The sequence below is a fragment of the Schistocerca serialis genome, chromosome 7 (assembly GCF_023864345.2).
Source record: "Schistocerca serialis cubense isolate TAMUIC-IGC-003099 chromosome 7, iqSchSeri2.2, whole genome shotgun sequence".
Classification (NCBI taxonomy): Eukaryota; Metazoa; Arthropoda; class Insecta; order Orthoptera; family Acrididae; genus Schistocerca; species Schistocerca serialis.
In genome coordinates this window covers 277158949-277174916 of record NC_064644.1, presented here as the reverse complement: position 1 = coordinate 277174916, position 15968 = coordinate 277158949, and the positions used below count along the sequence as shown (strand labels likewise).

Genomic DNA, 15968 nt, shown 5'->3' with positions numbered 1-15968 from the left:
TATCATATAATCATACAATAAAGGATCCTTATTTCTATGTATTCGCAATACATTACATTTGTCTATGTTAAGGGTCAGTTGCCACTCCCTGCACCAAGTGCCTATCCGCTGCAGATCTTCCTGCATTTCGCTACAATTTTCTAATGCTGCAACTTCTCTGTATACTACAGCATCATCAGCGAAAAGCCGCATGGAACTTCCGACACTATCTGCTAGGTCATTTATATATATTGTGAAAAGCAATGGTCCCATAACACTCCCCTGTGGCACGCCAGAGGTTACTTTAACGTCTGTAGACGTCTCTCCATTGATAACAACATGCTGTGTTCTGTTTGCTAAAAACTCTTCAATCCAGCCACACAGCTGGTCTGATATTCCGTAGGCTCTTACTTTGTTTATCAGGCGACAGTGCGGAACTGTATCGAACGCCTTCCGGAAGTCAAGAAAAATAGCATCTACCTGGGAGCCTGTATCTAATATTTTCTGGGTCTCATGAACAAATAAAGCGAGTTGGGTCTCACACGATCGCTGTTTCCGGAATCCATGTTGATTCCTACATAGTAGATTCTGGGTTTCCAAAAACGACATGATACTCGAGCAAAAAACATGTTCTAAAATTCTACAACAGATCGACGTCAGAGATATAGGTCTATAGTTTTGCGCATCTGCTCGACGACCCTTCTTGAAGACTGGGACTATCTGTGCTCTTTTCCAATCATTTGGAACCCTCCGTTCCTCTAGAGACTTGCGGTACACGGCTGTTAGAAGGGGGGCAAGTTCTTTCGCGTACTCTGTGTAGAATCGAATTGGTATCCAGTCATGTCCAGTGGACTTTCCTCTATTGAGTGATTCCAGTTGCTTTTCTATTCCTTGGACACTTATTTCGATGTCAGCCATTTTTTCGTTTGTGCGAGGATTTAGAGAAGGAACTGCAGTGCGGTCTTCCTCTGTGAAACAGCTTTGGAAAAATGTGTTTAGTATTTCAGCTTTACGCGTGTCATCCTCTGTTTCAATGCCATCATCATCCCGTAGTGTCTGGATATGCTGTTTCGAGCCACTTACTGATTTAACGTAAGACCAGAACTTCCTAGAATTTTACTTTCGAATTCACTGAACGCTTCACGCATAGCCTTCCTTACGCTTACTTTGACATCGTTTAGCTTCTGTTTGTCTGAGAGGTTTTGGCTGCGTTTAAACTTGGAGTGGAGCTCTCTTTGCTTTCGCAGTAGTTTCCTAATTTTGTTGTTGTACCACGGTGGGTTTTTCCCGTCCCTCACAGTTTTACTCGGCACGTACCTGTCTAAAACGCATTTTACGATTAAATATCATCCGTCGGACTATCCCGAGGGTAACCAGTAAACCTTCTACAGGTGTAGTGAGAAACCCATCGGTGAGCCTCAGAAGTACGCTCCGCTGAATTCAAAAAATGGTTCAAATGGCTCTGAGCACTATGGGACTTAACATCTAGGGTCATCAGTCCCCTAGAACGTAGAACTACTTAAACCTAACTAACCTAAGGACAGCACACAACACCCAGCCATCACGAGGCAGAGAAAATCCCTGACCCCGCCGGGAATCGAACCCGGGAACCCGGGCGTGGGAAGCGAGAACGCTACCGCACGACCACGAGATGCGGGCCCGCTGAATTCGTCGCAGTATTGTTTTGTAGCTGTGTAGTCTAACGCGATGGGCCCAGATGCTTGCAGCGAAACCCACAATCGCGTTGAAGATAGCTTCGTGGCATGACCGCATCACATGCAACGATAATTTATAGTCAGCAGTGCCACTGCGGGCAGTCTTATACATAACTTTGGCCACTTTCTGAGTAACAGATTCAACGGGTTCTAGAAAGATTCTTTCCTCGTCAGGAAGAATGCCTAAATATCTGTAAACAGTTCCAAGTTTTACAGGTATTCCATCAAGCCCCAGGAAAGGATTTCTGGCAAGAGAAAGTCTTCCCTTCAGACGTATGTATGTGGCTTTATGAGCAGCTACAGTCAGTTTCTTGCTCTTGCATCAATGCTGCATCTCAGCAAGCACATCATTCGCCTTTTCCTCAAGTCTCATCCTGGAGTCTGCAGACACAACTTCTAACGTTCTGCGTGGTGTCTGTTTGTTCTAAGTCGTGTCTCCCTACCACTTTCTCGCATCGACGCTCTGGGCGTGTTTTTTAGGGAATTGACTAGTTTGAACCTGGGAGCTGTTGCTGGTAAGGTGACGCCAGACCACACATGAAATGTAGAGTTCAGAAGAGTTCAGTGAGACTAGCGATGATATAACCAAATACTTAATGATTTCAGCGTCAGCTCCACTGCACTCCCTGTAAAAGAGTCTTAATACTAACTAAATGTAGCGGAAGGGGTTCAAGGCTTTCCTATTTTTAGTTAGCTGGTAAAATAACGTCGAAAAAGCAGTTAAGTTTACCATTGGAAATTTTATTCTACTCACAAAACATTGTTTATAAATTGCACTATTGATAGAAGGAAATGTTTTAATACAGGATGGTAAAAACCAAGTGCGTTCAACAAAAATGTGAACGAATATTCCCTGAATGGGTTTCCAAGTTCTACAATGGATCGAAGGATGACCTATGCCATATCACATCTATAATCTAGGTTTAAATTAAGTTTCACAAAAGAGAAAACTATCAAAATGGTCTACAGTGACCCTCAATTATCTTTAATTACTTGTCTAACTTGTCGTAAATTACAGTGTCTGATGTGGCTTCTCAATAATTATATAACAGAAAAATCATCGCGTTTCAGATTTTTACTTCAAGTAGTAAATGTGAACACCATGAGATTTAATTGACGATCGAACACTAGTATTACGTATAAAGGGGGTGTAACAGATGAGACTTCTGCAGTTCTGAGTGGAGCTTTATGCGTTGTTATGCGGCATTGCGAGCGTTCATTACCTTGTCGTTGGTTAGGCAGCGTCAGGGAGCGGCAGGCGGCGCAGCTCCATACAGCTCGCCGTCTCGGAAGCAACTCTCTCCTTACTTCTCCTTACCACAATTTACCGAAGTTGGTTTAAAAAAGAAAACTATCTGGCTGTGTTTTCATCTGACCAATCAGGGTCTCAAGGTTAACCTTAAGCTCCGCCTACAAAAATTCTGTCTATCCAATGCGAAACGTTATACTTTTCATAGTGGGGCAATGTTTTTAACGTTTGCAAAGTAACAGAGACGCGGAAAAGTCTCACCCTAAAACTTGCAGCTGGTGTAGCCCTTTTAGTGTTATTGTAAGATCTATACTGTTCTTCTGGAGGGCTCTAGCTTTCAACATGGGCTGGGGGGTTCTTGGCGGTCGGCTGGCGACGTGGGTCTCCGTCCCTTATCGTAGGGCCTTCTAGCTTAACACGGTTCTGCTCTCGGCTTCTGTTCTCGTTTCTCCCATCGGAACTGCGTCTGTTTCACGGTGGGAAGGTATGACATGCATTTAGGCATTCTTGTGTTAGTCTGAGGTATTCCAATTGCTCACTCGTTAATCGTATTACTTTGGTTACTTTAATGTCAGGATTTATTCGGAGCTGTGTGACATACTGCTGGATTTGCTTATCATGTCAGGGTTTTCATGGAAGGTGTTGGATTTGCCTGACACCTTACGAACTGCTAGAATGTCATCCGCGTCTGCGAAAACACCTTCAGTAGCGTCAGCCCCGTCTGATAGATGTAACAGGGGTTCGATACTAAGATCCAAGAACAGTGGAGTACTTATGGAGCCTAGAGGGCAGCCCTTGGTAACCTTTTTGGTTACGTTACTCAAACCTCTTATAGAGAGATCTGGGGACTCTAAGTAATGGAAAGCTTGCCGGCATCGCAGGCCACTAATGATTGTCGAAAGTGCCTGCAATGTTAATCATGAGCGTGACTGCATACTACGTTGTTGAATTTTCTACAATCTGAAAAGTTATATTGACCGCATCATCTATAGACTTCCCTCTTTTGAATCCATATTGACACTGGTTTAGAACCAGGAGCTCTCCGTGCGCCTGCAGCCGATCGCAGAGCAGGGTCCTAGACTTTTCTCAAGACGTTTAATAAACAAAAGGTAGGTAACGCCGGTTCTTTATCTTCTGCCACTTTAATCACTACAGCTCTAACTTTTTACCACAGCGGCGGGATCCTACCTATTCTCAACTCCTCGTTTAATAATGCTATCAAATATGGCACTACCTGTGGACCTACCATTCACACAAGCTCTGGGTAGACGCAGTCCGGACGAGGAACCTTTTCAAGTTTGAGCTTGGAATTTGCGACAGCAACTTCTTCTTGAGCGAAATGTATCACCAACGTTTGATTGTCGTACTCGTCACCTAGTTCACTTCTACGTTGTGCTTGAGTTTCAGTATCTGTGTCTGTGTTGTCATCAGGAAGTAGGGCGATTAGCAGACATTTTGCCAACCAGCTGTCGTACCATAGTAGGTCCCTTAAGCTTTTCAGTCAATAATTTGTAGGTCTTCCCCATATATTAAATTGCTGTTGTCTTCGTAAGAGTTGGTCCCAGTGTGTCTTTTTTTTTTTTTATTTCCTGAAGATTGTTTGTAGAGCCTCTTAATTGCCCTAGAGTCATCGAACCTGGGAGTGCGTTGTGATAGCCTTAGAGTTCGTTGATAAGCTCTTCTCCTCGATCTTACGCTTCGGCTCAACGTGGAATGTTCTGGGCTCCAAGGGATTCTAGCCTGACTGTTTACCTTATTATTACGAATATAAAAGTCCCGCGCTCTTAGCAAGAGTTCGGTTAGTACCTGCGCACCCAAGTCTACAAGTACCGGATGCGATTCCATTGGAAATGCTGGAAGGTAGGCAACTAAAGCATCCCAAGCCTTTTTCATGATGTCCAACACACTCCTGCTTTCCTCTGCTTGCCAACTATAAACCTTAGCTGCTGCTTGAGGTTTGCTAAAGTGACATCTGTGTTAGTGGCTACAGCTGCCCGTCCCTCGACTATACACGGGTGGTCTTCTAGATTTAAAACAATGAGGTCCAATTCCTGCAACGCGTCCCCTAAGATCTGACCCTGTACGACAGTTTGCCTACTGTGCACAGAGATGATTTTACATTCGCATCTGTTGCCACCAGCAGACACGCACCATGTTGATTAACAGCAACCGCCCAGAGTTTACCTACATAACGTACGATGGGATGAGAGTACTGCATCCTATACTTACTACAACCTTCTTTGCTGCGCGTCCTTCACGACTTTGAGAAACCACAATCCGACACGTATCGGAACTGAAGTTTCTGTCACAGTCTATGTACCAGATTCAAACTACCCGCAATGTTTTAAACTTCCGCCAATGAGAAATAACCTGATGTACCTAATTGGCCAGAGCACAGACTTCAAATGGTTGAAGCTACAGCTCACCTGTATTCATTAAATGCAACACAAAGACACGCAAATTTCACTAATGTAAGAGAACTTACCACAAAAAATTATTTAAATACGTATAATGACAAACAATAGACAAAAATAATGCGAGGTTAGGTTAGTGTTGTTTTAACGTCCCGTCGACAACGAGGTCATTAGAGACGGAGCGCAAGCTCGGGTTAGGGAAGGATGGGGAAGGAAATCGGCCGTGCCGTTTCAAAGGAACCATCCCGGCATTTGCCTAAAACGATTTAGGGAAATCACGGAAAACCTAAATCAGGATGGCTGGAGACGGGATTGAACCGTCGTCCTCCCGAATGCGAGTCCAGTGTGCTAACCACTGCGCCACCTCGCTCGGTCAAAAATAATGCGAGTTAGATATATTGTGTACCTGTTAATAAGATGACACCGTGTGACATTCAATCATCCACATCAGAGAAAAATTTCAAACTGCAAAATATATCACTGAATATACAAAACATAAAATAATTTTTAACCGATATAGTTTGAAATAAGGTCATGTAAAATGACTGTAAAGCATGTTTCAATATAGAAGACATGAATACTGGAACTATTAATTATTGAGCGACCATTCAACTTAGTTTCTGTCAAGGCACATTTATTACAGAATTAAAATTCGTCAGATCAATTAAAATATGATTATATCCATATATGAAAATTAAACTGTTCGTAAATTTTCTTGAACGAGAGGATTCTGACTTTTGAAAGTGTTCAAAGTCGCATAGATGTGCGATGAACGATGTCTTCCAAAGCTGTCTGTGGCTCGATGGTGGAACAGACGGCGTATTATGTCCACAAATGTCAAAGTAAATCGTTACATTAATCGAGATGTGAGCAAAGTTACCCATGTGACTGCTTCTATGTCTGCTACCTAGGACACTTGCAGCCAGGAAGCAACTACTAACGTCGTTCCATTACGCAGAGCACTTTCCCATCGCATAAAACAGTTACCTTGGCCAGGAAAGTCTGTGAAAAGGCCTTCCATGCCGCATCCGTATGACGCAGCAAGCCAGAGGATGACACGGCGGCCGGTAGACATCCACAAGGCGTTCATGGCCTGGTTAGGAGCTTGTTTCGTAAAGTTACTGTACCATTAGGCACCGACAGAAGCCAGCAGCAAACATGCATTGTCAAACGGCTATCCTAGATACTACTTGTAGATTCTGAATGTAGTAGATTCATATAGGATATTATGAGAACTTGGGGATACATAGTCACGAGGTATATACCAAGCAAAACTTTTTAAATAGAGAACTAACTCTTATACCAGTAAAGTCACAGACTAGGCTCCTTCCTGCTACTGTTTGATTTCGGTATCGTATACTGTACCTGTCCTGTTTCTTGTTTTTTGCAGGCAGGGTCGGCATCACACTGAGCACTAACTGGTACGAACCTCTGGACGACCGGGAGGAGACGCTGGCAGCACAGGAGCGAATGTTCCAGTTTGAGGTAGTTTCAGTTTTCCTTGCGTTGCTCGTCCACTTCCAGAGAGTCCCAATGTCACGTCAAGAATGATGGTCACGTCTGTGATGCAAACTGTGACTATTTCTGTGTTCCTGAAAGTGTTCATCATCATCATCATCATTTAAGACTGAGTACGCCTTTCAGCGTTCAGTCTGGAGCATAGCCCCCCTTATAAAATTCCTCCATGACCCCCTATTCACTGCTAACATTGGTGCCTCTTCTGATGTTAAGCCTATTACTTCAAAATCATTCTTAACTGAATCCAGGTACCTTCTCCTTGGTCTGCCCCGACTCCTCCTACCCTCTATTGCTGAAACCATGAGTCTCTTGGGTAACCTTGCTTCTCCCATGCGTGTAACATGACCCCACCATCTAAGCACGTTCGCCCTGACTGCTACATCTATAGAGTTCATTCCCAGTTTTTCTTTGATTTCCTCATTGTGGACACCCTCCTGCCATTGTTCCCATCTACTGGTACCTGCAATCATCCTAGCTACTTTCATATCCGTAACCTCAACCTTGTTGATAAGGTAACCTGAATCCACCCAGCTATCGCTCCCATACAACAAAGTTGGTCGACAGATTGAACGGTGCACAGATAACTTAGTCTTGGTACTGACTTCCTTCTTGCAGAAGAGAGTAGATCGTAGCTGAGCGCTCACTGCATTAGCTTTGCTACACCTCGGTTCCAGTTCTTTCACTATGTTGCCATCCTGTGAGAATATGCATCCTGAGTACTTGAAACTGTCCACCTGTTCTAACTTTGTTTCTCCTATTTGACACTCAACCGGTTTATATTTCTTTCCCACTGACATTACTTTCGTTTTGGAGCTCCTAATCTTCATACCAAAGTCCTTACATTTCTGATCTAGCTCTGAAATATTACTTTGCAAACTTTCAATCGAATCTGCCATCACAACTAAGTCATCCGCATATGCAAGACTGCTTATTTTGTGTTCACATATCTTAATCTCACCCAGCCAGTCTATTGTTTTCAACATATGATCTATAAATAATATGAACAACAGTGGAGACAGGTTGCAGCCTTGTCTTACTCCTGAAACTACTCTGAATCATGAACTCAATTTACCGTCAACTCTAACTGCTGCCTGACTACCATGTAAAGACCTTTAATTGCTTGCAAACGTTTGCGTCCTATTCCATAATCTCCTAGGAACCCGGTCATATGCCTTTTCTAGATCTATAAAGTATAGATACAATTCCCTGATCCACTCATAACACTTCTCCATTATTTGCCGTAAGCTAAAGATCTGGTCCTGACAACCTCTAAGAGGCCTAAACCCACACTGATTTTCATCCAATTGGTCGTCAACTAATACTCGCACTTTCCTTTCAACAATACCTGAGAAGATTTTACCCACAACGTTTATAAAGAGATACCTCTGTAGTTGTTACAATCTTTTCTGTTTCCATGTTTAAAGACTGGTGTGATTACTGCTTTTGTCCAGTCTGATGAAACCTGTCCCGACTCCCAAGCCATTTCAATTATCCTGTGTAGCCATTTAAGATCTGACATTCCACTGTATATGATGACTTCCGGCTTAATTTCATCCACCCCAGCTGCTTTATTGCACTGCAATCTATTGACCATTGTCTCCACTTCCTCAAATGTGATCCTATTTCCATCATCATTCCTATCCCATTCTACATCGAAATCTGAAACATTACTGATTGCATTTTCACCTACACTGAGCAACTCTTCAAAATATTCTCTCCATCTGCCCAAGGCATCCACAGGATTCACCAGCAGTTTTCCTGACCTGTCCAAAATACTTGTCATTTCCTTCTTACCTCCCTTTCGAAGACTGCTAATTACACTCCAGAATGGTTTTCCAGCAGCTTGACCCATAGTCTCCAACCTGTTTCCAAAGTCTTCCCAAGATTTCTTCTTGGACGCTGCAATCGAAGTGTTATCTACAAAAATTGCAATGTAGTAATTATAGTGCCACTGTAATCGAGAATCGTACAACTAATACCATGGAGCATCTCTAATGGGAACTATTTTCTACTGGGTCGAGTTATTTTAGAATTTGCTCTTGCTACACAGTAGAGATTACTTACAAAACACTTCTGCCATCTGCACTAAAATGCTTCTGCAGCATCTGTAATTTGTATCAAATTGGAGTAATAGATCTTAAACGTATAGGGAAAACAAGAATTCGGATAAACCTGTGATTGTTTCCTGAGAAGAGAGCGTAAAAGAACCGCTGAATAGTACCTGTTGGGAATCACACGTAGAATGGTACAGCATCACATGGAAACCTTTATAGAATATTCCAGCACGTGATTTTCGCAACGGAACGGGTGAATGTACTCCAGCTGCTTATGTATCATTCACATAGGCATTACGAAGTTGACGCTTCCTCAGTGGATGGAACTGTTGTGCACTGTTTTCAGTGCAGTGCGGATACAAGCTGACTGCAGCAAGAAACTAAACTAAATGCAATAATTCTGAAATGAGCCGTCGTAGACCGTGGGAACCTCACACAAGCTCAGAATAAATCCCAGAACAGTATCTAAAAGTGAGTTAGTGGAGTTCCGATTAACCCTGTACAGGGTGGACAAGAAGTTCCTGTACCCTCGTAACCCCTGTTTAGTATCAGATTTATTAAACAGGTTGGTAGCTATGTTACTTTTTATAAGTTGTTGAAATCAATTATTGGTGTTCATGTTTATATGTTTTCACAGTGGCAGTCGCGGTTGCTGTCGAGTTTTAATTTATGGCCAAGGTAAATGAGAGCGGTCGCGGTTACACTACTGAGAGACGCTCACTTTGTGACAAGTGTGTGGGTGCAAGAACGACAACACACAGGGCAGACAATGAGACAGGTTATAGGAGCATTCCAGATTTAATAAGGCCCACTGCGAAAGGCAACAGTTCTGGGTTGGGAAAGACGTGCTTTTGCTTTTTACTGCGTTAAAGGCAGCCTCCGGAGGGGAAGGAAGATGACTGTTTCGATTTCGAAATGCAGTGATTCGTACCGAGGTTATTTTTCCAGATGAATATGCTATTTACCGCAGCTGACGTGCCAGAAAGGGGAAAGCTACTTACACGTGTAAGTGCAATGGTCAATACCTCAGCTGAAGAAAAGGGGCCTCACAGAACGCATATGGTTGCGGAAAGACGGCACACATACTCACTACGTTCATGCAGTGAGCGAGTTCCTAAATGAACAATTTCCGAGACGGTGGATAGGTCGACGTTCATCGGTAACACCAACTCCCTTGATATGACCACCAAAAAGTCCTATCCTCACCACACCTGACAACTCATTATGGGGAGTCATTAACGCGCATGTATCTATACTTCATTGTGTTACAAATGAAAAACTGTGCAACTCTGCTGAGGATGTATTTCGGGCTATAACCCCGGACATGCTCAAAAATATGTCAACAAGAACATGGAGTCGGATGGAAATGTGTTTACAGCATGATGGGAAACATATCGCTGTATTGGAAACTAAATACGTAAGTATATATTTGTGCTAAAACAAATCAAATCATCAGGATACCTTCCATTAGGAACGTGGCTGCACTCAGCGACTGTGATACGATTAATAGAGTGCAGCAGTCAGTCGTCCTTTTAATTGCAGGTTTTATTTGGCAAATCCAGATTGCGGTTAGTGCCTAGCCATTATCAATGCATGTCAGTTCCCTGTTGTTAGGGCGTCAGTCACGACGACTGCTGGCCTCTATCATTTGTAAATCAAATAAATACTAGAGGGTATGGGGACTTCTCGCCCACTCAGTGTAGTTGAAAGATGTCGTTTGTTCTACATTTTAAAGTTGTCGGGGAGTCGTCTATATAGACCATCATCATAAGAAGCATGCATGTGTTTGATTTCCAAGACATGCTGTCTCCTTTGTTGGACTTGAAGTAAGATCACCGTGATATCATTATGTAATGCTGAATTGACAACTAGATATCATGGTAGGCAGACTGACCAGTATAAAATGAGGCGGGGAGAATTGTGTTGTCAGTAGAGATGCAGTAATAGCAGAATGCGTCGGTCATGTGTTCTCAGTGACTTCTTTCGTGGACTAATCATTGAGTGCCAAGTGAGTAAGAAATACAGCAGAGACATTTAAACCATTAAAAATCTGCCCAAATGGACTGTTGTTGATGTGACTGTGAAGTGAAAGCGCGAAGGAAGAACCACAGCTAAAGCAAAACCAGGTTGGTTTGCGTTGATTTGGGGAAGGGCACCAAACAGCGAGGTCATTGGTCTCATCGGATTAGGGAAAGATGAAGAGGAAGTCGGCCCTGCCCGTTCAAAGGGACCGTCCCGGCATTTGCCTGAAGCGATTTAGGGAAATCACGGAAAACCTCAATCGGATTGGCCCGACGTGGGATTGAACCGTCGTCTTGCCGAATGCGACTTCAAAACCAGGCAGACTTCATTTACTGACGGCCAAAGATCGTCCAGCATAGTGTAGGGTGGCTATAAAAAACTGCATGTAACAGTGGAAGGAACTCCTTGCGTGTTCGTAAGTGCTACCAACAGCCCAATCTGCACAACGATTGCGTGTAGAGATTTAAAAAGAATGGGGTGCAGTTGCATATACTTCTTCATAATCCGTACATTTCTGAATGTCTTGAGATGGTGTAAAGAGCGACGCCACTGATCAGTGGAGGACTAGAAAGGAATGATCTGGATCGATGAGTGACGCCATACCCTGCAGCAATCTGATGGAAGCGTCTGGTTTTAGCGAATATCAGGAGAACCTGAAAAGCAATGTGTTGGACACGAGGCCACTACCAAGAGAAATGTCTCTTAAAACACAAAATTCCTTAAACAAATGCAGTGATTATGAAACATGAAATTAGCTACAAATAATTAATAATAACAAGTAATAACAAATGAATAGCTGCTTTATAAAAACTTGCACCTTTACGAAAGGAAACTGGAACACAAAAGATCTTTTTAGAACCCTACTCTATCCACACACAGTCGTTATATAAACTATATGAGACATGCTCATGAATAGCTTCTGATAATTCACAATACAGGGTGTTTCAGTAACTATTGCAACCTAGAATAACTCCGAAAGTATGATAGGAGCTGAAAAGTTTGTGGGACAAATGTTGCATGGGACAACGGGGGCCATAAGATGACGTTAGTTTTTTGTTGATAGGTGGGGTCGCATCATAGATATGAAGGTCAACGTTGTTTTTTTAATTGGGATGCTATAGTTTGGTACCCATTTTCTGATAGCGGCTATCGAGACAAATGTAATGATGTGTAACAGTAAGGTCTTTGAAAGTCAATGACTGTCAGAAAGGTGTCATGAACGTCCATTTACAGAAGGTGTTCGAAGTTATGACCATCGGTATCAGTGCAGTGCTGCAATCTTCTTGTCGTGGATTGAGTGGTATTCCTTATCACTTCGGAACTTATCGAAGCACATGCTCTGACAATTATCTCTCGTATATCGTGCAAATAGTCAATATTCGCCAAATGCGCCGTATCCATCTAACGTGCCACTGACATGTAAACACCATTAAAGGGTTTCGAATTACAACACTAATAGCAACTGTATGACTAGTATCGTCGAATAGAGCGAATGTGAATGATGTATTCCTTCGAAGAACAAGTCGATATGCTTCTAATTTACGGAAAATGCCAACGAAATTCAGTGAGAGCTACAGATTTATGTGCTGAAATGTATCCTCAACGTACTCACGCTACAAGTCGTACATTTAATATGTGTATAATAAATTGAGAACAACTGGATCTTTAACGCATCGGAAACATATCCGGCAAAGGATAGTTACTAACGAAGAAACGGAAATTGGTACTCTTGCCACTGTGGTTTGAATTCCTTGTGTTAGTTCTCGTCAAATCGCAAGGGACTGTCATGAGCCAGAGTGGTGTTGTTCGTGCTCTGCGTCGTAAATATCATCCTTACCATATGCCTCCACCAAGAATTAACTGGTCGGATTGTATGCGAAGCATTGAATTCTGCCGATGGGCTCAATTTCTGATTCAGAGGGATGACACATTTATTAATTTGATTGCATTTACTGACGAGGCTACATTCACGAACCACGGAAATGTTAATTTACATAACATGTATTATTGGGCAACTGATAACCCATGTTGGCTGCGGCACGCTGCACACCAAAAACCGTGGTCGGTGAATGTACGGTGTGGGATTCTGGTGGACAGAATTATAGGCCCCTATTTCATCGAAGGAAATCTTAATGGTAGGAAGTACAACACATTGCTGCAAGAAACATTAGTTATCCTATTGGAAGAAATACCTTTAGGAACAAGAAACATATTGTGGTATCACCACGATGGGTGTCAGGCATATTTTTCGCTGATGGCTAGAAATGAGTTGCAGAGACAATTCCGAAATCGTAGGATTGGACGTGGAAGAGATGTGTCGTGGCCGGCTCGTTCGCCAGACTTGACGCCTCTGGATTTTTTCTTGTGACGATTCGTAGAAGACATCGTTTATAAAGACGTTCCAGCTACACCTGAAGATATACGAGAGAGAATTGTCAGAGCATGTGCTTCGATAAGTGCCCAAGTGATAAGGAATACCACTCAAACCATAATAAGAAGACTACAGCACTGCTTTGATACCAATGGTCATTACTTCGAACACCTTCTGTAAATGGACGTTCATGCCACCTTTGTGACCTTCAAAGACCTTACTGTTACACATCATTGGATTCGTCTCGATAGCCCCTATCAGAAAATAAGTACCAAACTATAGCATCACATTTAAAAGAACAAAGTTGACCTTCATACCTCTGAAGCGACGACCGCACCTAGCAAAAAAAAAACCAACGTTATCTCATGGCCTCCGTTGTACCATGCAACTTTTGTCCTACAAACTTTTCAGCTTCTATCATACTTTCGGAGGGAATCTTGGTGGCCTTAGTTAGAGACTCACCCCGTATATCACAAGTTGTACATTCTAGTTTCTATTACGCCTACACACCCTTTTTTTCACTTTTGCTATTTACACTAGCATATGACACAAAGACAGTTTCTTCAGCCTTGTCTTGAGCAACTGGCACTCTCTTAACCTGTTACAGCTGGGCCTGTACGCGAACCCTATCTTGGTCGACGGCGACTACCCGGCCGTGGTGCGGGAACGTGTGGACAACAACAGCAGAGCCGAGGGTCGACCCAGGTCGCGCCTGCCCAGCTTCACGGAAGAGGAGAAGCGGATGATCAACGGTCAGTACACCAACAGAAGGGTCTTGATTACTCATCTTTTCTGTTTATCAATCCCGCAGTCAGCTAAGGCGCTCTTAATTACATACTACTACAAATTAATCTATTAATCCTTAATTGAATGTTTCACCCAGCAACTTAAGTATCATTTCTGCATCAACATTACTATCTTCTGTGCCTGTTGCCGACACATCTAAGATCTGATGTTAGTACTACAGTCATTAGGAATGAGCGCACCGCACCTTGTACGCTAAACTGAGGGTACTCACGTGTCGCGTGTACGATGCATGTTCAGGGAGTAAGTGTAATGTGGGTTTTTGATGGTTGGGAACCCTTTGTGTTAGAGGAAAATCCGACCACCTGACGAAACACTGCACGAATACTATAGTACGTAAACCCATGTTGTAATGTCCAGCTGTGTGAAAGATGTCGGTAGGAAATTCTGCCAAGTTCCAGACACGTACTGTGCTCCGCTTCCTTCTCGCGGAAGAAATAACACCTACCGTAATTGTTTCGTGAATCAAAACGGTTACGGCGAAGATGTTATAAATAGTATAAGTGTGGGTAAGAGGTGTAAGTAGTATAGTGGGGACAGAACAAATGTACGAACAGAGGAGTGGAAGACCTTCCATTTTGACTGATAAATTGGTGCAGACAATCGAGGGAACTATTTGTTAAGACCACCGATTAACAGTGACTGTCATTTCTGCGGTTTTTCCAGATCTCTCTAAAATTCTCTGATACGAGACTTCCATAGAAACGTGGGTTAGCAGAAACTGTGCACATAGTACGTCCCAATCAGCATTTAACTTCTTCTTCCTTCTCGTAGTCAAAACAAATGGCATGCTTGGAACAAGAGTACCATAAGGCTGTTTAGCCAACAGTCCTGTAGTCCCAGCAATACTCCATGTCTTCCAAGCAAAAATGTTAGCATCTGGAAATGCTTCAAGGCCACCATAATCTGCTTGATTGCCCCATACAACAGCAAGTGTCAGCCAGGTACCACCTCCAAACACTGCTTGTACATCACAGGTAAAGCTCAGATGGAGTCCACGAAAAACATTTGGACCTCCAATCAATTGCTGTTTATTAAACTGCCCAGCCAAGTCAGTATCAATCGCCTTCAAACTGCGATACACAGGCACACTGCGCCTCCAGCGACGACGGTAACCACGTCGCAGAGGCATTGCTGTGGCATGTGGCCGCTGTACGAGGCTGCCGGGCAACACGGGCCCTAGTTCTACTAGGCCGATGTTGCAGAATAATTGGCTTCCGGTCGGGCTGACAAGGCGCGCTGGCGCTCTGCCAGCGCGTGGCGACCGGAAGTTGCGGTTGCGATAAGCGCTAATGGGGGTCCAGCTGCGCCGCAGCACGGAGCGTTATTCGCTCTGCGAACGTCGAGGAGTGCGAACGCATAGCTCTGGGTGTCTCGCTGGGCGTTGGCTTGCTACGTTCACTTGTGTTAACGTTCCACAGCAATGCCTCTGCGACGTGGTTACCGTCGTCGCTGGCGGCGCAGTGTGCCTGTGTATCGCAGTTTGAAGGCGATTGATATTGACTTGGCTGGGCAGTTTAATAAACAGCAGTTGATTGGAGGTCCAAATGTTTTTCGTGGACTCCATCTGAACTTTATCTGTGATGTACAAGCAGTGTTTGGAGGTAGAACCTGACAGAGCAGCTCGACGAAGACGTCTCAGTAGCGGCCACGAGTTTCTGGAGCGACTTGAATTGGAAAGTGAGGAATTTCTGAGCTCTTGTTGTGACTAGATATGAAACGTGGGTGGCTCATTATACGCTTCAGACAAAAAGACAGTTGTCCAAGTCACCCACCTACCAGACGAATTTAAAACCAAAATTTCGGGCAAAAGCTCCTACTCTCTGTGTTGTAGGACAAAAA

General features: G+C 43.4%; 1 protein-coding gene across 1 annotated transcript in view; it reads left to right on the top strand.

Moving 5' to 3' along the window:
• Nucleotides 1-15968, top strand: part of LOC126413011 (myrosinase 1-like) — an 89094-nt gene that overhangs the window by 48103 nt on the left and 25023 nt on the right. Inside the window, exons 6-7 of the mRNA XM_050082904.1 lie at nucleotides 6748-6842; nucleotides 13930-14074. Coding sequence (XP_049938861.1) covers nucleotides 6748-6842; nucleotides 13930-14074 — 240 coding nt within the window. The remainder of the gene's footprint in view (nucleotides 1-6747; nucleotides 6843-13929; nucleotides 14075-15968) is intronic.